At 44.4% G+C, this 22670-nt stretch overlaps 1 protein-coding gene across 3 annotated transcripts in view; it reads right to left on the minus strand.

Moving 5' to 3' along the window:
• Positions 1–22670, minus strand: part of CBLB (Cbl proto-oncogene B) — a 206214-nt gene that overhangs the window by 59924 nt on the left and 123620 nt on the right. For all 3 annotated transcript variants that reach the window (XM_029082023.2, XM_029082024.2, XM_029082022.2), the window contains exons 8-10: positions 20367–20454; positions 18634–18765; positions 7142–7345 (exon numbers count right to left, since the gene is read on the minus strand). In XM_029082023.2, the coding sequence (XP_028937856.1) occupies positions 7142–7345; positions 18634–18765; positions 20367–20454 (424 nt within the window). The remainder of the gene's footprint in view (positions 1–7141; positions 7346–18633; positions 18766–20366; positions 20455–22670) is intronic.

A 22670-nucleotide genomic window follows, 5' to 3' on the forward strand; every position in this document is an offset into this window, starting at 1 on the left:
TCTTTCTGACTTCTTGCAAAGTATCGTGCCAATTATTCATCAGGTAAAAATGTCATTGCAAGCACTTTAAAGGCAGCAACTGTGTCTTCTTCCCCCCCTATATTTCCCCACAGAGCCTGGGGAGATATAAAATATCGTGTCTGATTCCCTGCGTAATAGCGGTAGCATCTACGAGAGAGTGGGATTGTATCTCTGAGAATCACTTGTTCACTTTGTCCGTGAAAATAAAATACAGAGAAGCAGCGTGGCTCGGTGGAAAGGGCACGGGCTTTGGAGTCAGAGATCATGGGTTCGAATCCCGGCTCGGCCACTTGTCAGCTGTGTGACTTTGGGCAAGTCATTTAACTTCTCTGTGCCTCAGTTTCCTCATCTGTAAAATGGGGATGAAGACTGTGAGCCCCACGTGGGACAACCTGATTCCCTTGTGTCTATCCCAGCGCTTAGAACAGTGCTCTGCACATAGTAAGCGCTTAACAAATACCAACCTTATTATCATTATTATTATTATTAAAATAGAGAAGCAGTGTGACCTAGCGGGTAGAGCACGGGCCTGGGAGTCACAAGCACCTGGGTTCTAATCCTGCCTCGGCCACTTGACTGCTGTGTGACCTGGGACAAGTCACTCTGCTTCTCTGTGCCTCACTCACCTCATCTGGAAAATGGAGATTAAGACTGTGAACTCCATGGGGGACAGGGACTGTGTCCAACCTGACTGGTTTATATCTACCCCAGCTCTCAGTACACTGCCTGACACACGTTAAGTGTCTAACAAACGCCGATAATAAAAAAACAAAAAATAGGGCGCCTCCTCTGGCCTCTGCCGTTTGGGCGAACAGTGATTTAAGAAGGGAAAAACAGAGAAGCAACCCGATCTAGCGGAAAGAGCACGGGGCTGGGAGTCAGAGGACCTGGGTTCTAATCCCACCACCACTTGGCCGTGTGACCTTTTGCAAGTCATGACTTCTCTGCACCTCAGTTACCGCTCCTGCAAAATGGGGATAAAGGCGGTGAGTCCCACGTGGGACAGTGACTGCGTCCAACCTGAAATACCCAACAATTACAGCACGATCAGCTCGGAACAAACCCTCACCACAACTGCAGAAACAACTCAAGTGCTTGCCCTGCTAGTAGTAGGACATGCCTCTCCCACCCAGAAGCAGCGTGAGAAGCAGCGTGAGAAGCAGCGTGGCTCAATGGAAAGAGCATGGGCTTTGGAGTCAGAGGTCATGGGTTCCAATCCCGGCTCAGCCACTGGTCAGCTGTGTGACTTTGGGCAAGTCACTTCACCTCTCGGTGCCTCAGTTACCTCATCTGTAAAATGGGGATTAAGACTGTGAGCCCCACATGGGGCAACCTGATTCCCCTGTGTCTACCCCAGCGCTTAGAACAGTGCTCGGCACATAGTAAGCGCTTAACAAATACCAACATCATTATTATTATTATTACTATTATCACCCGGCCTCCTCCCCTTCTTCTAAAATGGCATTTAAACGCTTACTATGTGTCCGGCATTATACTGAGCATTGGGGTAGACACAAGATAATCAGCAGGTTGGGCGGGGCCCACACAGGGCTCACAGTCTAAACTGGAGGAAACAGACGCAGAGAAATTAAGTGACTCGGCTTAGGTCCCACAGCAGACCCAGAATTAAAACTCGGGTCTGACTCCCCGGCCTGCGCTCTACCCACTAGGCTATGCTGCTTCCTCCCTCCCCGTTCCAAGCACTCCGACCTCCCCTGCCACGTTCCGAATTGTACTTTCCAAGCGCTCAGTCCAGTGCTCTGCACACAGTAAGCGCTCAATAAATGATAGGATGAATAAATGTTCCAACTGACAAGGCCACCTGTCACCACCCAGGGGACAGCGATACAGAGGTACACGTCTCTTGCGGTCTGCTGGCCTCAGATTGGCAGGGAGACCATCATAAAGTCCGCTAGGATAACAGAAACCCGCTGATGGAGCACGGGCCTGGGAGTCGGAAGGTCACGGGTTCTAATCCTGGCTCCGTCACATGTCCGCTGTGTGGCCTTTGGCAGGTCATTTCACTTCTCTGTACCTCAGTTACCTCATCTGTAAAATGGGGATCGAGACTGTGAGCCCCAAGCGGATACAAGCCGATTTGCTTGTATCCAACCCAGCGCTTAGTACAGTGCTTGACAGTCCGTCTCCCCCGATGAGACCGTAAGCCCGTCAAACGGCAGGGACCGTCTCTATCTGTTGCCGACTTGTTCATTCCAAGCGCTTAGTACAGTGCTCTGCACATAGTAAGCGCTCAATAAATACTATTGAATGAAAATACTATTGAATGAACATAGTAAGGGCCGAAATACCACAATTATTACCAATTATTACTTCGGAAAAAGCATTGGCTACGGCTACTCGATCAACTGTGGTTACTGAGTGCTTTCTATGTCCAGAGCATTGTATCAGGCCCTTGAGAGAGTTCATACAGTACAGTTGGTAGACACGATGCCTGCCCACAAGGCGCTTACAGTTTAGAAGGGGAGCATACTCCTCTTCTTCCTTGTCAAGGAAAGGGAATCATACTGAAACCCAACAGATGAGTATAAATTCTTTACTGCACAGCCTCTCATTCTGATGGGGAAACTGTCATCCCAGAAATGCCGCCACGTTCCTAGCCATCGGGGCTCCTGCGCCGTAAACACAGAACGCCTCGTGTCGGAGGAGGGAGATGAGGAAAGCATCAGAAATGGCAGTTGAAGATATGGAAACGTGTGAATAAATGATGAGAGCACTGACTGGCCGAAACCCTCGATCAGGGAATGAGATATTCAAAAATTGAAAGCCAGCAACTGATTGACAAATTGCAAAGCGAGATGCTGCAGATCAGAGTGAACTCATGACAGACTGAACATCTGATAGGAAATCACATCTGTGAGGCAGAGTCGAAAAAAGTCGGAAACTAGGATACAGTTTAAAGATATTTAACCAACTATCAGGGGTGGCCTCTCCAGGAAGAGGGGCAAACAGTCCCTTTAGAGTAGAAGCTCACTGGGGGTAGGGAACATATCTACAAACGCTGTTATACTGCATTCATTCGGTTTATTCAATCGAATTTCTTGAGCACTTACTGTGAGCAAACTCTCCCCCGAGCGCTTAGTACAGTTTTCTGCACACAGTAAGTGCTAAATACAACTGGTCGACCCATGCTATCTAAGCTCTTTGGCACCCCAAAATCCCCTGTGGCACTTGTGGACATCTCGCACGTACGCCATCACTTATTCTTATCTGTAATTTATATATGTTTCCCATGGTAAATAGAGGGCAGGGATCACATATTCTGTTCTAACCAAAGCTTTGAATTCACTGTCCAAATTTATTGATTGACTCGCACGCAGTCACATTTAGGGGAATGAGGAAGAGAACTCAATTTATACTGTCCAAGCTCTATTATCACACAGTCCCAATGAAAATATGTAACAGACACAATGTTCCTGAGGGTTTTTTTTGGTGTGTTTTTTTCCGAGGGGGTGGTATTTGTTAATCACTTACTATAAGCCAAGCACCGTACTACACGGTGCGGTAGATACAACCTGATCAGGTTGGACACCGTCCCTGTCCCACATGGACCTCGCAGTCTTAATTTCCATTTTACAGATGAGGGACCTGAGGCACAGAGAAGTGCAGTGACTTGCCCGAAGTCACACGAGCAGACAAGAGGTGGAGCCAGGATTAGAACCCAGGTCCTTCCGACTCCCAAGCCCGTGCTCTATCCACCAGGCCAACCGGCTACTCCTGATTTCCAATTCAGAGCCCTCACGATAGGCTTTACAGACGAGTCAAATATTTGTCCAGGGCAGCAACTCAAGGATGCAATTCAATCTACCGCTGAAGGTGGCCCTAAATTAGCAATTTAGAGCTAGAGGACAGAAAAATGGAAAACTAATCAGGAAGATAAAATACAAGGAACATGGGTTACCGGGAGAAACAAGCATAAAACCCAGACAATCGTTCTCCGGGAAACAGACCCTTGGAGGATGAAGGCACCAGTGATAGAATGGTTCTAACGAACACGCTGGGAAGCAACGGAAGACAATCAGCATCCAAAGTGTACTGGGGAAGGGAGAGGATAGGATTACACCGTAAACTCATTGAGGGCAGAGAATGTGTCTGTTTATTGTTATATTGTACTTTCCCAAGCACTCTGCACACAGTAAGCGCTCAATAAATGAAATTGACTAAATGAATGAATCCAAATAGTAATTACTGTAAGTGACTAGCAAAGCTAATGCATAATCTGCAAAATGACAGCTTGCCTGAGAGGCGAAGAGAAATGAGGGGAAAAAAATACACGAGAGGTTTAGAGGAAAGAGGTATCATTATTATGGTATCTGTTAAGCACTTACTACGCGCCAGGCACTGTACTAAGCGCTGGGGTGGATACGAGCATATTGCACTGGACACAGTCCCCGTCACGCATGGGGCTCACGGTCTTAATCCCCATTTTACAGATGAGGTAACTGAGGCCCAGAGAAGTTAAGTGATTTGCCCAGGGTCACACAGCAGACAAGTGGCAGACAAGAAGGGAGGTAGGAAGTTAAAAGAGCCAGAGAGAGAAAGTTCGATTTAAACTCTGAAGCGAAGAAATACAAACACCATGAACATGTTAACTTATATAACTAACATTTCCCTAAAACCATGTTATATAGCTGATGCTTGTAAAATCGGTTTGAACTTCATTTTCCCTTCGTTTATGATGGAATAATGATAGTTTGCGAGAGAATGCCTCCATGTTTCAAATTCTTCATCAACACTGCAGCTCTGTCACATTTAAAATGTACATCTCTTATTGAGTAGCAAACAAATTAAATCTGCACAGACACATATCATTTTTATGCTCTGAAAGCAGCCTCTCTCATTTCTGATGACGATCAAGTTGCCTAATTTTTTTCAATTTATCTATAATATAGTCTTGAGGATAGAGCTTGGGCCTGAGAGTCAGAAGGTCACAGGTTCTAATCCCTGCCCCACCACCTGTCTGCTGTGTAACCCTGGGCCAATCACTTTACTTCTCTGCGCCTCATTTACCTCATCTGTAAAATGGGGATTGAGATCGTCAGCCCCGTGTGGGACAGGGACTGTATCCAACCCAATTTGCTTGAATCCATATCAGAACTTAGTACAGGGCCTGGCACAGAGTAAGCACTTAACAAATACTATAATTACTATTATTTATGCTCACTTTTAAAAATTCAGGCTTATTACTTCTAAATTGCTGGCTTATGATGCATCACCAAATATGAAACCTAACGAATTCGCTCAAAGGAAATTAGGATTTTTTTTTTTTTTAACTGCGACTTAGCTATCTAACGCCAGGTTGAATCACAGTTATTATGGTTAGTCCAGTGTGAAAAGTACAACTGCCCAATCTTTTCTCCCATTCCACCTCACTGCTTCAGGGCACTGGGGGAAGCAACTCTGCCCAAAATAACACAGCCCTTAAATGTGGGTGGCTGAATGGCCGAGCTTTTTAAAACTCTGCGTACTGCCAACAGAGCTATACAAGTGTGACTTGTAAATAGTTTGTAGCGACAGAGTACCTTCATTCTCCTTCCGAAGTGAGGCCAAGCGAGTGGAGGGCTGAAAAACGTGCCCCTTCCTCAAGAGAGACAGCCAACCAGCCGTGCAGACTAACATTCGTGTGACCCAAGGGTGTGGATGGAGAGAGAAGTGCCCTATTTCTGACTTTTCTCAAATTTTTATCTGCTCTTGCTTAAACCTCTCTGACACTCATTGGTCAGACAGTGGTTGCAATGAAGGTGTATTCAGTTTGGCTAAAGAGCTGTCCGAAGGTGTCTCAATTCCACAGAACTTACATGTGTTTGTGTGTATTTAGCCGGGGATGAGAGGAGAAAGAGGCCCCCTCACAATGAAGGCAATCACCCCTCAAACTTTTTGTGATAGATTACCAGTCTCACTCATCCCCAGCCTCCAATAAGACCTGAGAGGCTTTAATCAGGGCTGGCAAGACTGAAAATAGTAGCTTTCTGGCCATTTTTTGTATGCTAGTTGCCAAGCACTGTTCTAAGCACTGGGATAGATACAAGGTAATCAGGTTGACACATCCATGTCCCATGAGGGTCTTACAGTCGTAATCCTCATTTTACAGATGAGGTAACTGAGGCACAGAGAAGTGAAGTGACTTGCCCAAGGTCAGATGGGAGAAAAGCGGTGGAGCCAGGATTTGAACCCAGGTCCGTCTGACTCCCGGACCTGAGCTCTAGCTACTCAGGGTCAATTTTTTAAACTCTATTCCCTTCCTAGTCACCGCCATTCATAAAATCTCTCTCTGCCCCTAGACTCAAAATAAAATAATAAAAAGCTGGTACTGTCACCGTAACAGTCTAGGGGGTGATTGAAATGACGTTTCAAGGCCAAACACATTCCTAAAATAGAGAGATTTCTTTCTTGTTCTGGAAAAATTCTTGGTCGAACTGTCAAATCAGTTCTTCTTTCCAGGGTAGCTGAAGATGGATTAGAACTTGCTGCGCCTACCTTAATTTCTTTCCAGTTTTCAATCTATAAATGGGTTCTTTCCTTCTAGACTCAGTCTATATTTCTCAAGTTACCGGAGCCAAACTGGATTGGACTCTAAAACCAGATCATTCAATCGTATTTATTGAGCGCTTACTGTGTGCAGAGCACTGTACTAAGCGCTTGGGAAGTACAATACAACCATAAACAGACACATTCTCTGCCCACGACGAGCTTACAGTCTAGAGGGACTGTATGGCATTTATGGTATTTAAGCACTTACTATGTACCAGACACTGTACTAAAGGCAGGATCTACCCCAGTGCTTAGCACAGTGCCTGGCACACAGTAAGCACTTAACGAATACCACAATTATTGTCATCATTGTCATTGATGGTTCATTTTCTGCATGGCATCCACTTCTACCGTAAACCCTGGAGATTTCTCTGCCCTGTATGCTCCATTTCTAATTTTACAATTTCCCCTTTCCACCCGTCATTCGGTCATATTTATTGTGCGCTTACCATGTGCGGAGCATTGTACTAAGCGCTTTAGAGAGTACAATACGACAAAAACAGACGCGTTCCCTGCCCACAATCCCGCCCCGAGCCGCTGCCTATAGAAGGAAGCCGCCGAGAGGATTTACCTTCCGAACTGAAGCCAACCGATTCATCATGAGAGATTCTTCCCGGTCGTCGTCGTCGTCCAAGTCCAGCATCGGCATGCTGAAGGCGTCTATGATGCTGCAGCACCTTGAGCTTTCATCCCTCGGGTCGAAAGGGTCAACAATGATGGGCTCTGTCCCTTTGATTTCACAGCGACAGAAAGGGCATCCTTGGCCGTCTGACTCCTAGGGAAAAAATAAAACAAAGCTAGATCGTCAGTTTACGAACCTACCGTTCGTTGCCCTTAGGATCTACTGGCACATTCAAAGACGTTGGTAAGCCACCTTTATAATAATAATAATGTTGGTATTTGGTAAGCGCTCACTATGGGCCAAGCACTGTTCTAGCTGGAGTGGTGATAATAATCATACTAATAATGGCATTTATTATGCGCTCCGCTCATAGTAAGCACTCAATAAATACGACTGAATGAAATGAATGAGGTACCTGTGTAAATAGGCTTTGTCTAATAATAATAATAATAATAACGGTGGTATTTGTTAAGCGCTTACTATGTGCAAAGCGCTCTACTAAGCGCTGGGGGGATACAAGCTGATCAGGATGCTCCACGTGGGGCTCACAGTTTTAATCCCCATTTTAGAGATGAGGTAACTGAGGCACAGAGAAGTTAAGTCACTTGCCCAAAGTCACACAGCTGGCAAGCGGCGGGGCCGGGATTAGAACCCATGATCTCTGACTCCCAAGCCCGGGCTCTTTCCACTGAGCCATGCTGCTTCTCCAACTAGTTTGTCTAGAAACTCGGAAGTTAGCATAACTGTGAGACTGCCAGGTATGACCTAACCCCTAACCCTCATGATTCCTTCACCATGAGAGGGCGATTCTAGGTGGGAGAAAAACTCCCCTAACCCTATCAGTTGGCTCGGAGAGGAATCAGAGACTCCCAGGGCTGGAGCCCAGGGTCTGGGGCTCAGCCCAGAAAAGGGAATGTGACTGTTTATTCTTATTTTGTATGCTTTTTGCATTTGTATTTGCTTTTGCATGCTTCCGAGCGTTTAGTACAGTGCCCTGCAAACAGTAAGCGCTCAATAAATATGACTGACAAAGGCCAAAGGAGGAGGATAAAGAGAAGGAGAAGATTTGGAGTAGGGCCTCATATAAACTCAACAGAGCAGCTTAGAGGACTAAGAGGTCCGTAAATTCGCTGGGGGCAGGGAATGTGTCAGGTTGATTGTTGAACAGTACTCTCCCAAGCGCTTAGTACCTGTGCACGCCGTAAGGGCTCAATAAATTCGACTGAATGGACGAATTTAGAGAGCAATAAAGCTAATAAAAGAACTCAGCATCTTCTGTCTTGCAGTCCCATAGTTTATTTTAAAGATCACACCATCTCCCAAACCACACTCCACCAGATGAACACACGCTTGAAGATAATATAGGCAACACTTTCAATTCCAGGTATCTAGCATTTACTTGGTATATCAATCGACCAATCGCGCTACGGAGCGCTTACTGCGTGCAGAGCGCTGTACTATGCGCTTGGGAGAGTCCAATACAACAGAATTAGCAGACCCGTTCCCTGCTCCAAATGTCACCGTAAGAGGTTATTCATACGGTGAATTTCAAAGTCTCTTTCCATGTCAAGTCAAATATAAGTCTAGAATGAGTATAAAATAATGGAGCTCGATTTAGTCATCAACCAATTTTTGCTCTTGATTGCTCAAAGGTGAATGGTAGACTGAACACACTTGCAAAACACTCCCAACAGACAGCAGAAGCGATCAACTGCATGCTTCACCAACCGAAAAAAGTAACTGTCAACTCGGAGTAAAAAACATTAATGAAGAAGTATATCCAATAAACTTCCCCATTTTTAGCCTTCAGCAAATATTAAATAGTATTTACTGGGCCCTTACTATGTGTAGAACATTGTATGAAGCGCTTGGGAGCGTACACATGTATTCTGAGACTGTCTTTAAACCTCAGATCACTCTGATTTAATCGGCAGTATTTCCCAAGAATATCTGCATCTTTTTTAAAATGGCATTTGATACATGCTTATTACATGTCAAATATCATTCCAAGCACAAGTGAATTAGGTTGGACACAGTCCCTGTCCCTCATGGGGCTCACGGTCTAAGTAGGAATTTATCAAAGCGTGATGAAATAACTCATTTGGGTTACTCTCTGAAGCAACTTAGCTTTCGGGTCCTTCTTAGGTATTCCCAGATAAGAAGACTTGCTTTAATTATTTGGGATGACCCGAAAAGAAACCGATATCGGCAAAAAAGAAACGGCCCCAAATTCCCACAAACCAATCCACAAATAAGGAACTAGCTTATATCCTAAATTTTAAATACTATCTTTCGCAAACGCACCTTTATCATTTGAAAACGAAAAATGCAAAATGGTGTAACATCAGTAGGGTCATAAACACTGTGTCTGACCTAATTAACTTGAATTTACATCAGGGCTTAGAACAGTGCTTAAATTCCATAAAATAAAAAAAAACCCAATATCCTTTTGAAGGGTTATGTTGTAAGTTTGCTTCCAGTACTCAAACATCAAAGCCGTATTGGCTACTCCCAACTCCTTCGGAACGTTCAAATATTAAGTTTATTAAAAGAAATGTCCTAGAGCAACCTACGTATAGCGACAAAAAATGAGATGTGCTTTTTGTCAGGTGATTCACACGCTTCCATGTATAATCCAAGGCTAGGGTAGCTAAAGCTGCCGTAACAGCCACCAGGCCTACGGACTGTAAAAGAGTTCTCTCCGGCTTTGGAGTGGGGGAAGATCAATCCATTGTATTTACTTTTTTTTAAATGGCATCGTGTAAGCGTTCATTATGCGCTATGTACTAAGGGCTGGGTTAGTACAAGCTAATCAAGTTAAATGGTGGTATTTGTTAAGCGCTTACTAGGTGCAAAGCACTGTTCTAAGCGCTGGGGGGATACAAGGAGATCAGGTTGCCCCACGTGGGGCTCACAGCTTTTAATCCCCATCTTCCAGATGAGGTAACTGAGGCACAGAGAAGTTAAGTGACTTGCCCAAAGTCACACAGCTGGCAAGCGGCAGAGCCCGGGATTCGAACCCATGACCTCTGCCTCCCAAGCCCGGGCTCTTTCCACTGTGCCACGCTGCTTCTCATCCGCGGTCTATGTCCCACATGAGGATCACAGTCTTAATCCCCATTTTACGGGTGAGTTAACTGAAGCGCAGAGAAATCAGGTGACTCGCTCAGGGTCATGCACCAGTGAAGTGGTGGAGCTTGGATTAGAACACGGGTCCTCCGATTCCTAGGACTGTGCTCTAGCCACTGGGCCCCGCTGCTTCTCAACTGAGTTGACAGAGCTTACGGTGTGCAAAGTGCGTGTGCACCAAAAGCAGGGTACACGGCCCTGCCACCCATTAGCACCCACCTCGGCAGCTGAGCGTGTTGCGAGCACACCCAGAAGTCTGGGGAAAAGACAGAAGATGCTCTTTTTTTGGAGGGCCCCCTACTGCTCCCTAGTACTGCTGATTCTCTCCCAAGCGCTTAGTGCGGTGCTTTGAACACCATAAGCGCTCAGTACATGACTGAATGAATGAAAGTACTCTAAGGGAGTTTAAAATCCTGAGTGCAATACATGAGCTCTACATCTACTGTCCTTTTAATAAAGCATATTCTTTCTTCCTTGGCGCACCCTGAAAACTCGATATATCCGATCCATCTATTCCTGATGGCAATCATAAAAGGAGTTTTCCCTTTTTTTTTTTTCTTTTCCCCCTGGGTAGCTCAAGGTCCAACAATAGCATTCTGATCATAAAATTGGTATAATGCTTCTTCTCTCCTCCTACTGCATTCATTCTCTGTCGGATGTGTTGGGCTGATTTATTTCCTGGCCAAGGTAGGTTTAGCTTTCCATTCCTTCAAGTATTTCACCAGTTTCGTAAAGGTGGAGAGCATCTGCTGAGCAACCGTTTAGCCTGCGAGAGGTTCAGTTTAGTCTAAGTTTGTGTGTCTGATCCTTGCAGTTTTCTCTCCAAATCTGTTGCATTGTGATGTAACAGTCTATGAATGCACGTATTCTCCTAAGCGGGAATAAATGTACATGTCTGACACGCAGAGAAGCTAATAACGTTTTCCAAGTCACACAGTGAGCAAGGGAGCCAAAAATAGCACCTCGATTTCCTGAATCGCAGCCCGACGCTCCGTCCTCCAGACTACTCTCCTCCCACAAAAATGCAGCTTTAAGCATTTCAAAAATATGCTATTTCCACACTGGCTTTGGAGACCCGGCCACACCTCGAATCGAAAATAAAGGTGGGGGCAAAATTTCAGACCTTTCACTTCCAGTCATCTGCACAAAACCCTGTCTTAGGGGAGCATATTTCGCAGCGTGGCTCCGTGGAAGGAGCCCGGGCTTGGGAGTCAGAGGTCATGGGTTCGATTCCCGGCTCTGCCACTTGTCAGCTGTGTGACTGTGGGCGAGTCACTTAACTTCTCTGGGCCTCAGTTCCCTCATCTGTAAAATGGGGATTAACCGTGAGCCTCATGTGCGACAACCCGATGACCCTGTAGCTACCCCAGCGCTTAGAACAGTGCTCTGCACATAGTAAGCGCTTAACAAATACCAACATTATCAAAATGAACAAAAGAGTGACAAAATACAGCTGAGGGGGAAAAAAACAACCCTCCCCCTCTGAACGTTCCTGAAATTTGTTAATGAGCTGCTTCTAAGATTCCACTAGCTGAAAGTTTGGTGAAAGCACTGCTTCTACTAAGTGACCCTATCGGAGAAGGCCTTCAAAAAGGTAGATTAAACCACGACAAGTTCAGTATTCAGCTCCGAATCTGGGCCTGCTTATTCAAACCCTTAACTAACACAGATGTTTCACAAGGAGAAAAAAAAACATCAGAAACCTCTCCTGAGGCATGACTAACGAGCCATTATGACAGCAATTAAACGCTACCCATTTGCCGCCTGCAACAACTGACATGGCTACAGTATGTTTTTTCATCTTCTCATTAATTATACAAAAGTTATATTTGCAGTGAAGTTTCATTAAACTGAAAATGCGGCACCTAATGGAGGAAGCACTCAGGACTCATTTTTCATCTACGAAATACTTGTAATTAAATGTGTTTTAACAGAAAAGTGAACATTTCCATTTCTTTTTATTTCCTATTTATTCATGATTGATTTATTACAGCTTCCTGGCAATTCTACAACACCGTGCATCTAGGATGACTGAGAATTCCCAAGTTCACGTAAGATGGTGGAAACCAACTTTTTCAAGTTTTCACCCCGATTAAAATGGCTTGTACCCCCACACCGGGTTGTACTACAAATGAAACAACTGATCAGCACCCAAAGTTTTCTATGTTATGTACAGTTCTATATACAAAGAGCTCTAAATATTTATGTTCACATAATCCTGCTGCCGGCCAAGTATCCAACTTTTAGCATCACTCTGAGGACCAGAAAGGGCCTGGGCTGGGGGTCAGAACGACCTGGGTTCTAATCTCGGCTCCACCGGCTATCTGCTGTACGACTTCGGGCAAATCGCTTCACTTTTCTGGGCCTCATTTCCCTCACCTTTAAAATGGGAATTAAGACTGTGAGCCTCACATGGGACATAAGCAGCTTGGCTCAGTGGAAAGAGCCCGGGCTTGGGAGTCAGGGGTCATGGGTTTGAATCCCGGCTCGGCCACTTGTCAGCTGTGTGACTGTGGGCAAGGCACTTCACTTCTCTGTGCCTCAGTCCCCTCATCTGTAAAATGGGGATTACCTGTGAGCCTCACGTGGGACAACCTGATTCCCCTGTATCACCCCCAGCGCTTAGAACAGTGCTCTGCACATAGTAAGCGCTTAACAAATACCAACATCATTATTATCATTAAATCCAGTGCATCTTCATGGGGGAAAAAGAAGGTTTTATTTTAAATGATACTTGCTCGGCGGTTTCTATGCGCCAAGCAGCGTATTAAGAGCTGGAGTAGATAATAATGACGGTATTTGTTAAGCGCTTACGATGTGCCGAACGCTGTTCTAAGCGCTGCGGTAGATACAAGGTAATCAGGTTGTCCCATGTGGGGCTCACAGTCTTCATCCCCATTTTACAGATGAGGTAAGTGAGGCACAGAGAAGTGAAGTGACTTGATATCTTCGATAGAAGATAATCCAGTTGGACATAGTCCCTGACCCAGATGGGGCTCACAGCCTAAGTAGGAGGGAGTAGGATTTAATCCCCCTTTCACCGAGAGGTAACTGAGGCTCAGCAAAGTTAAGTGACCTTCCCAAAGTCACACAGCAGATAGGACGCCGATCAGGGATCAAAACCTAAGACTTCTGACTTTCAGGCCTGTGCTCTTTCCACCAGGCTACACCACTTCCCTATCATCACATGTTCATGTTAGATTCGGTGTTTATATAAGAAGACATTTCTGGCGAATCTCCCTGAGGGTATTTTGCTTTTAACTGGCTTCCCTGGCTAATCCCCACTGCCCCAGTTATATAATGATAACAATGGTACTTGTTAAGCATTTACTATGTGCCAAGCACTGGGGTAAACACAAGTTAATCAGGTTGGACACAGTGTCCCACAAGGAACTCACACTCTTATCCCCATTTTACAAGTGAGGTAACAGATTTAGAGAAGTTAAGTGACTTGCCCAAGGTCAAGCAGCAGATATAGGGCAGATCTGGGATTAGAACCCAGCTCCTTCTGACTCCAGGTCCTTGCTCTCTCCACTAAGCCACAGTGCTTTTCTATTTTAGCTTTTCTGTTCGGTTCTTGGATTCTTAAATGCTCTGGAGGTTTATAAACTTACTTGTCTTTTCGATATCCAGTCTTTCCCCACCAAGACAGCGAGACCAGTGTGGGACAGGGGCAAGTGCCCAACTGGTATCTTCAGTAAATTCACCCCAGTCCTTAGCAAGTACGACAGCACTTATTAAAACACCGTCACTACGGTACCTATGGGATGTGACCGTATCTCTTGCTTCCTTAGCACCGAACACAAAAAGTCATTTAGAGTGTAGACTGTAAGATTAGACTGTAAGCCCGTCAAAGGGCAGGGACTGTCTCTGTTACCGATTTGTGCATTCCAAGCGCTTAGTACAGTGCTCTGCACATAGTAAGCGCTCAATAAATAATACTGAATGAATGAATTTAGAGAACTCGATACTTTTCTGCTGTTTTGAACTGCTGGTTCCCAGCATGGTCTTTACATTGCCCTCACACGACCCTAACTGTACTCACTCCTGATTCTCTCATCTCTTCCTTCATGCTGCTGCCTTATTAATGTTTATGGCATCTGTTAAGTGCTTACTGTGTGCCAAGCACTGTACTAAGCGCTGGGGTGGATACAAGCAAATCAGGTTAGGCACAGTCCCTGTCCCACGTGGGGCTCACAGTCTCAACCCCCATTTTACAGATGAGGGAAGTGAAGCGACTTGCCCAACATCACACAGTAGACAAGTGGTAGAGGCAGGATTAGAACTCATGACCTTCTGACTCTCAGGCCCGTGCCGTAGGCCTCAGAACTCATTCCCTCCCCAAATGGTAAGACTAAACAAAGATGGGAGTCTAAACAGCCTATAGCTCACGAGGCCAATATTCTGGGAACTACCGTTTGCATGGTACTTTTAAAGCAGTAGCACGGAAATCAACAGATTCTCATTTTCCCCCTCTATTTTTTAACTCTGCATCCCATCCTCACATCTTGAATTATGCCATATTAATATTTTCTCTCCAAATGACTCTCTCCCAGAGTTATCCTGTTTGCTCAGCAAATATTAACACTGAATTTGCATTGTTAAAATAATACACATTTGAAAGATTGTTAGATTAGCTTAATTAAATGTATTCAGTGCTTGAGTACCTCAGTTAGTATTTATTGTACAATTTGCACACATTGAATATTTATGAATTAAACTGCTTTTTGTTCGGCCCCTTTACTAATTTACTTCGTGTAACTTTTCCTCTCAAAAATCTGCTTTGGGTACTCGGTACTTTTCATATTTCTTTAAACATAATATTAAACAGTGATTCATAGAGAAGAAGGGGCAAATGAATGCAAATAACTGACTGAATGTTATGGTACATTTATGGTTCATTCCAGATGAACGAGAAACAAAAAGGAAATTGAAGAGATCTATTGTGATCGTCTAAGAAACCCATTCTCGTAGTTTGACCACTCGGGATAATTTTATTATCCTTCACAGCAATTGAGAGACACTTCTTTTCCCCCCACAGTACATCTGTCTAGTACTTAGGTAACTACTTAGAGCCACTGTCATTATTAGCAGCTTCGCTAAAGCCTGTGCTTTGCAAACTAGGTCTGTTTCCATTGTACTTAACTGATGATGGAACTTATTAGGCTCTTACTATGTGCCAAGTGCTGTTCTAAGTGCTGGGGGAGATCATAGATAACCAGATTGGCACCACCCCCATCCCACCTGGGGCTCACGGTCTACCGAGTACTTAGACTTACTACTTGGTACAGTCCTTCAGACCGTAAGCGCCTAGTGGGCAGAGAACGCGTCTACCAAATCTGTTATATTGTACTGTCCCAAATTCTTAGTATAGCGCTCTCCACCCAGTAAGCTCGATAGATATGACTGAGTACCTGTGCCGAGTCAGTCTTTCCCCACCCTGGATTTACACGATTTGTTTTTTGACCCCACCTGATCTTACTGAATTTCAGGTATTTTTATAAAACCAATTTTCCATTATTTTTTTTTTTTTAAGTCACATTGAATTCTAGCCTAACTTGCAAAGTCTTAATAGCCCCACTGTCACCTGCAATTTGCTGGGCAAGGCATTAATTATTTTTTCAGGTCGTCGAAAAAGATACTGAATAGGTGCCAAGTTGGACTCAATGAAACTCCCAGATCTCTAGTGAGTTCCTGTTGCTCACCCTTTCAGTAGGACCCAGGATCCAGCTCAATTCCCAAAAAGGAGGGTTACGCCGATGAGGATGTCAATGGAAAGCAATCGAGAGTCTTACTGAAGACTAGAGTCAATCGATCGTATTTACTGAGTGCTTACTGAGTGCAGAGCACTGTACTAAGCGCTTGGGAGAATACACTGTAACAGAGTTGGTAGATATGTTCCCTTCCCACAATGAGCTTAGAGTCAAGAAAGATTGCCTGTATTGTTTCTCCCTTGTGAGTCTGCGACACTATGAGAGAAGGAGATGATGATAACAATAATAATAATAATAATGTTGGTATTTGTTAAGCGCTTACTATGTGCACAGCACTGTTCTAAGCGCTGGGGTAGATACAGGGTAATCAGGTTGTCCCACGTGAGGCTCACAGTCTTCATCCCCATTTTACAGATGAGGTAACTGAGGCACAGAGAAGTTAAGTGACTTGCCCACAGTCACACAGCTGACAAGTGGCAGAGCCGGGAGTCGAACTCATGACCTCTGCCTCCGGAGCCCAGGCTCTTTCCACTGAGCCACGCTGCTTCCCAGACAGATGATATCAGTCTGGTATGAGTTGCTCCTCTCAAAAGACACGCTGATCGCTTCCTAATATACATCCATCTTTCAAATTTGAAGGGGATGCCGGGGATGATTGATATGGCTCAAGGGGAACTGACCTACCAAACCGTGCACACGAAAAGAGGGTCCCCCCATTTGGATTGGTGCCTTTGCCATTTGTAGCGCTTGGTGCTAATTTTGGTTTTGCCTCTTAAATCTCACTCTCTTCTCAGAGCCTAGGTCTCATCAAGATTCTGGCCCTTCCCTAACGGCAGCCCAAAAGCACGGTGGATCAGCTGCTCTAGTTGGCATGCTGCTCGGAGCTGTGATACTGCACTGTCTGAGTCCTTAGGACATTTCCTCTGCTCCCTCAGGCTCAGAAGACACCTTTTTAGCTAACCCACAGAGCAGTTGTTTGGGTAAACCTGATACTGATGCTTCTCCATCTGAAAAAAGGGTATTTGTCCATTTGTATTATTGGGGATTGTCTCCTATCCCAACAAGTTCTCAATACCACTAGTCAGTGGTTCTGCACAAATATTGAGGAGAGAGGACATTAGGACCTGCTGATTTAAATATAGCAATCAATCAGTAGAGATTTATTGTGCTCCTAAAGTGGTCAGACCCCTGCCCAAACACTTGGAGAGTAAATTCATCTGATATTTTAAAATGTTCTGTTTGCTTATTCTGTCTGGACATTCCGGCCTCGTACTGTCTTCCTACTGGAATTCTAAATCAATTCAGAAGGCATGGGGGGAGAGAATCTACTTTTCTCTGCGAGAAAATAAAATTCAGGAACTTACTTTTCTAAATTTTCTACACCACAGAGATTCAAACCCAGTAGAAATCTATTCCAAAGCCCAATCGCCTGACTGGCAACCCATAATCAAGAGAAAGAAGATACTGAGACACCCCAGGCAATTCTTTAACGTCTTCTTTTTTTTTCCCCCACGGAATTTGTTAAATTGCTTACTATGTGCCAGGCCCTGTACTGAGCGCTGGGGTCGATTCAAGCTAATAAGGTTGGACACAGTCTGCGTCCCACGCGGGGCTCACAATATTAATCCCCATTTTACAGATGGAGTACCCAGAGAAGTTGAGTGACTTGCCCAGGGCAGACAAGTGGCAGAGCTGGGATTAGAACCCAGGTCCTTGCGACTCCTAGGCCCCTGCTCTGCGCACATGCTGCTTCTCTATCCTAGGGTCTTATCTTAGGATGTTACTCTTGGGATACTTGCCACCTGTCTCCCGTCAAGTGTGGGCTCTAGGAAGGATCCCTAACTATTTCAGGATGATCCGACTGATATCCATCCTAAACCTTCGGGAAGGAATCTGCCTGGTATTTGGGATGGTCAGAGCTGTGGGGTCCGTGGAGGGGAGAACGATCTCACACCCGAGGCAGCCCCTTCTTTCCTGCCTTCCATCAGGGTAGAATAGTCCCACCCCCCAGCAAGAGCCGAAACTGGTGGAAGTCCTTGTGCGACTCTGGAACCGGAGTCTCCCTAGTGCTCAGTAGGGTCTCTGGCACATTGTACGCTCTTCCCGAATGCCGTCCTCACCCACTAGGAGATTAATCCGAGCCTTTCATTTATGACTCGCGGTTGTGTGGACGAGTTAATAGGCTTCAATCAATCAATGGTATTTACGGAACGCTTACGATATGCCGAGCACTATACTAAGCGACTGGGGAGAGTACGATACAGTAGAATTAGCAGACACCTTCCCTGCCCACAGTGAGCATACGGTCTACAGAGAGCTTACATTCTAGCTTGCTAAAGCCCTAGTTATTTAGGTACTAGGGAAACAGATCCTCCCATCAAGCGCTTAGTACAGTGCTCTGCACATAGTAAGCGCTCAATAAATACTATTGAATGAATAAGTACCGGTGATATTCCATCACGAAGTTTTAGGATGGATATAAACTGTTGCTATTACTATTCCGGAACGGAATTCCAAATCACAACCACCGATGGACATTCACGAGAACGGCAAGGCGTATCCGAAGAGGGAACTTGATACGCAAATCTATGACTGTACCTGCCACGCAGTAAGGCAAGAAGTGCACATCAGATGTCCACAAGGCTCAATCTTCACGTCCTTATCGTTCTCGGCACAGATTTTACAGAGTTGGAACGTCGAACCCATTTCACAATACAACTCGTATTGTTCCTGGAACAAGAAAAAGTCATGGGTACCTTACCACTGGTAAGTCTGGCTAATGCAGAATATTCTAAAATGTGCATTACAGAAACACTCGATACTCATTAGGCTAACTCTGCTACCACGAGTTACTGCTATCTGAAATCGATTTCATGGCAATAACTGAAGATATGCAATCTTTTTTTTTCGGTTTTGGCTTTTATTAGCAATTAAACCTGAAATGTTATAGATTATAGGTCTCCAACTTCCCTTTAAAATGATCTATTTTTAGCAAGTTTTGTTACTTGAATAAGTTGTCAATACCTTAAATGAAACCTAGATCAGAGTATTTTCTATAAAAATAATCTCAGCCAATCTAAAATTCATTTTTTTATATAAGTATTAAAGTGACAAATATGGATAATTTTCTTTGTTTCTTTGGAGAACCTAAGAATGGAAAAAATAATTACAGCGATTACTAATACCATAATAAGCCTGAAAATGTGTGGCCTGAATAACTCTTATCTTGACTCACTTTAAATTACATTACGCTATTTTTGAGCTGCTTCGGCTTCCTGGGTAGAGAGAAAACCTTGATGTCTCCGAGCGAATAATTATTGGAAGGAACTGAGTCTTCAGACTTGAAACTATGAAAATTAAATCAGCCCCAAACTGCCTAAAAGCAACTAAGAGTAAAATGATCTGGTACGAGGAATAAAGTAGAGCAAGTGGAAAAATAAAAGTTATAAAACTTTCCAAATTACAAGTCGGAAACTTGACTGCTAATTAATATTAGCAGCAAGGGATTTTCAAATTGAGGAATTTAAAACTAAGGAAATATGCAGTAAGAACAACAAAAACTCCGTGGCTAAACTGATCCATCTAACGGGTTATGAACACAGTGATAAGAATCAATCGGAAGCATATGAAAGAGGGCTCTAAATGAATTCAAAGCACAACTAGATTGCATTGGAAAAAGGAAAGAATCACAAGGGTCTGACCAAAGAACCAGAAAAATGAAAAAAAGATTAGTCAGACTTCCTGTTTCTAATTACATCTTTTGTTCTGACAAGATCATTCTTGATAAATTCGCAACTAGAGATGCTAGAGTAAAACTGGTTTATGGGTCGTTCTCATGTGACCTGCCATGACAGTAATTAAAAATCAGAGGGCCTTCTCGACACACAGTCAAAACAAGATAGTCCAGGATTACATCCACACAGGAATACACCCAAAGGGTGCATTCATGTGCACCACAAATGCATTTTTCTTATAAGAATAAACTGTTTAATGTTAGTCATATTTATTGTGTGCTTACTTTGTGCTTTCGAAGCGCATGGGAGGGTACAGTGAAACAGTGGGCTGAGAAAGATTCTAGCAACAATCTCATTTAATTTTCCAAACTTTCCTCTTCCCAAAACCCCGAAAAGAAATCTCCTTGGAAGGCTTAACAGTTGAAGAAAGCTTTTATTAATAAATACATTATCTCAGGCATTGTCTGTAAAGCTAAACGGTTTTGATCTTTAAAATTTTACACTATGTATTACACTATTAACTTCTGATTGTATAGACTACTTCCAAATATATTCAAAATCATAATGTAATTATAAATAAGCTGGATTTGCCCATACCTGTGTAACTTTGATATGATCATGAGGCGTAGGTTCGCACAACCCAGTCAGATCAGGATTATAACTTCGTCCATCAGGATACAAGTAGCTAGAACATAGGAAAGGTTATTTATTAAAATAATATTTGGAGTCCTGGGGTGATCAGGTAACAAGCTTCAGACATGAATAATCTTCTTACATGAAAAAACTTTCAACGACCTAGGCCAACAATTTTCTCCAACTAATATGCTTTCCATCATTGCCATTTTCCTTCCTTAGTCCTTCGGGAAGTATCATTTTTAATCGAGGAACGGTTTTGAGTGCTTACTGGGCGCAGAGCTCTGTGCGAAAGCGCATGGAAGAGGTACAGTGTAACACAGCTTAGTACAGTGCTTCGCACACAGTAAACGCTCTATAAATACAACTGATTAATAGACAAGTTCTCTGCCCACAATGAGTTTACAGTCTAGGGGACTTTTTAAGACACTTCTTAGCATTGATTCACCATCCTACAGAGAACATTAACTGGTCTGTGTATATTTAAGCATGTGAAATGAAGTACAATGCTGGGAGACGGGCCCTTCCATTTTAACCCTGGAAACACCCCAACTATATCGCTGTTTGTGGTTGGGGCTGCGCTTAGGGAACGGGGGGAGAGAGGGAAGCGCTTACTCCAGTGCTTTGCACGCAGTAAGCACTCAATACATACTATCGAATGAATTTACCCAGGGATGAATGAAAGCACTGGGGGTACGCCTGATGAGCGAATCATCCCAGAACTTCTGGAGGAGGAGACTGAAACAGCACATGACTTAATAATAATAATGTCGGTATTTGTTAAGCGCTTACTATGTGCCGAGCGCTGTTCTAAGCGCTGGGGTAGACACAGGGGAATCAGGTTGTCCCACGTGGGGCTCACAGTCTTAATCCCCATTTTACAGGTGAGGTAACCGAGGCACCGAGAAGTGAAGTGACTTGCCCAAAGTCACACAGCTGACAAGTGGCCGAGCCGGGATTCGAACCCATGATCTCTGACTCCAAAACCCGTGCTCTTTCCACTGAGCCACGCTGTGGGACTTCCATCCCAACTGTCATCCCATCCAAACTGCCTTTCGGGGGTTCAGCCGCCATAGTTATTCTCCTGGGTTTCAGGGAAGATGATTTTGTTTTACAACGTGACAGGCACTGTACTAAGCCTTTAGGCTGTGAGCTAGTTGTGGGCAGGGAATGTGTCTGTTTATTGTTCATTCATTCATTAGTATTTATTGAGCGCTTACTATGTGCAGAGCACTGTACTAAGCGCTTGGGATGAACAAGTCGGCAACAGATAGAGACGGTCCCTGCCGTTTGACGGGCTCACGGTCTAATCGGGGGAGACGGACAGACGAGAACGATGGCAATAAATAGAGTCGAGGGGAAGAACATCTCGTAAAAACCGATGGCAACTAAATAGAATCGAGGCGATGTACAATTCGTTAACAAAATAAATAGGGTAACGAAAATATATACAGTTGAGTGTACTCTCCCAAGCATTTAGTACAATGTTCTGCACAAAGTAAGTGCTCAATAAATGTGACTGACCAAATGAATACTAGTTAATCAGGCTGGACACAGTCCCTGACCCACATGGGGCTCACAGTCTTCATGCCCATTTGACAGATGAGGTCACTGAGGCTCAGAGAAATGAAGTAACTTGCCCAAGGGCACCCAGCAGAAAAGTGGCAACACCGGGATTAGAACCCAGATCCTTCTGACTCCCAGGTCTGTGCTCTATAATAATAACAATAATGACGGCATCTGTTAAGCGCTTACTATGTGCCAGGCACTGTTCTAAGCACTGGGGCAGAGACAAGGTAATCCGGTTGTCCCACGTGGGGCGCTCAGTCTCAATCCCCAATTTACCGATGAGATAACTGAGGCACAGAGAAGTTAAGTGATTTGCCCAAAGTCACACAGCTGATAAGTGGTGGGGTCAGGATTAGAACCCACGACCTCTGACTCCCAAACCCGTGCTCTTGCCACTATGCCATGCTGCTTCTCTATCCACTAGGCCGTGTCGCTTCCCTTCATCCCTGCTAATAAGGATGGCATTTATGAAGCACTTACACTGTGCTAAACCCTGGTAATCTGATTACAGTTTCTGTTGCATATGGGGGTTCACATTCTAGAGGGAGCGAGAACAGGCCTCCTAACCCCATTCTACAGATGAGATCCAGGGAGGTGATGTGACTTGCCCGAGGTCATAGAGCAGGCTAGTGACCAATGTTCTTCCCCCTCCTTCTCTTTTTGCATTTATCGTTGTCTTTGAGGAGGAGGAGTGGTAAT

Source organism: Ornithorhynchus anatinus, chromosome 17, assembly GCF_004115215.2.
Source record: "Ornithorhynchus anatinus isolate Pmale09 chromosome 17, mOrnAna1.pri.v4, whole genome shotgun sequence".
NCBI classification, from domain to species: Eukaryota; Metazoa; Chordata; class Mammalia; order Monotremata; family Ornithorhynchidae; genus Ornithorhynchus; species Ornithorhynchus anatinus.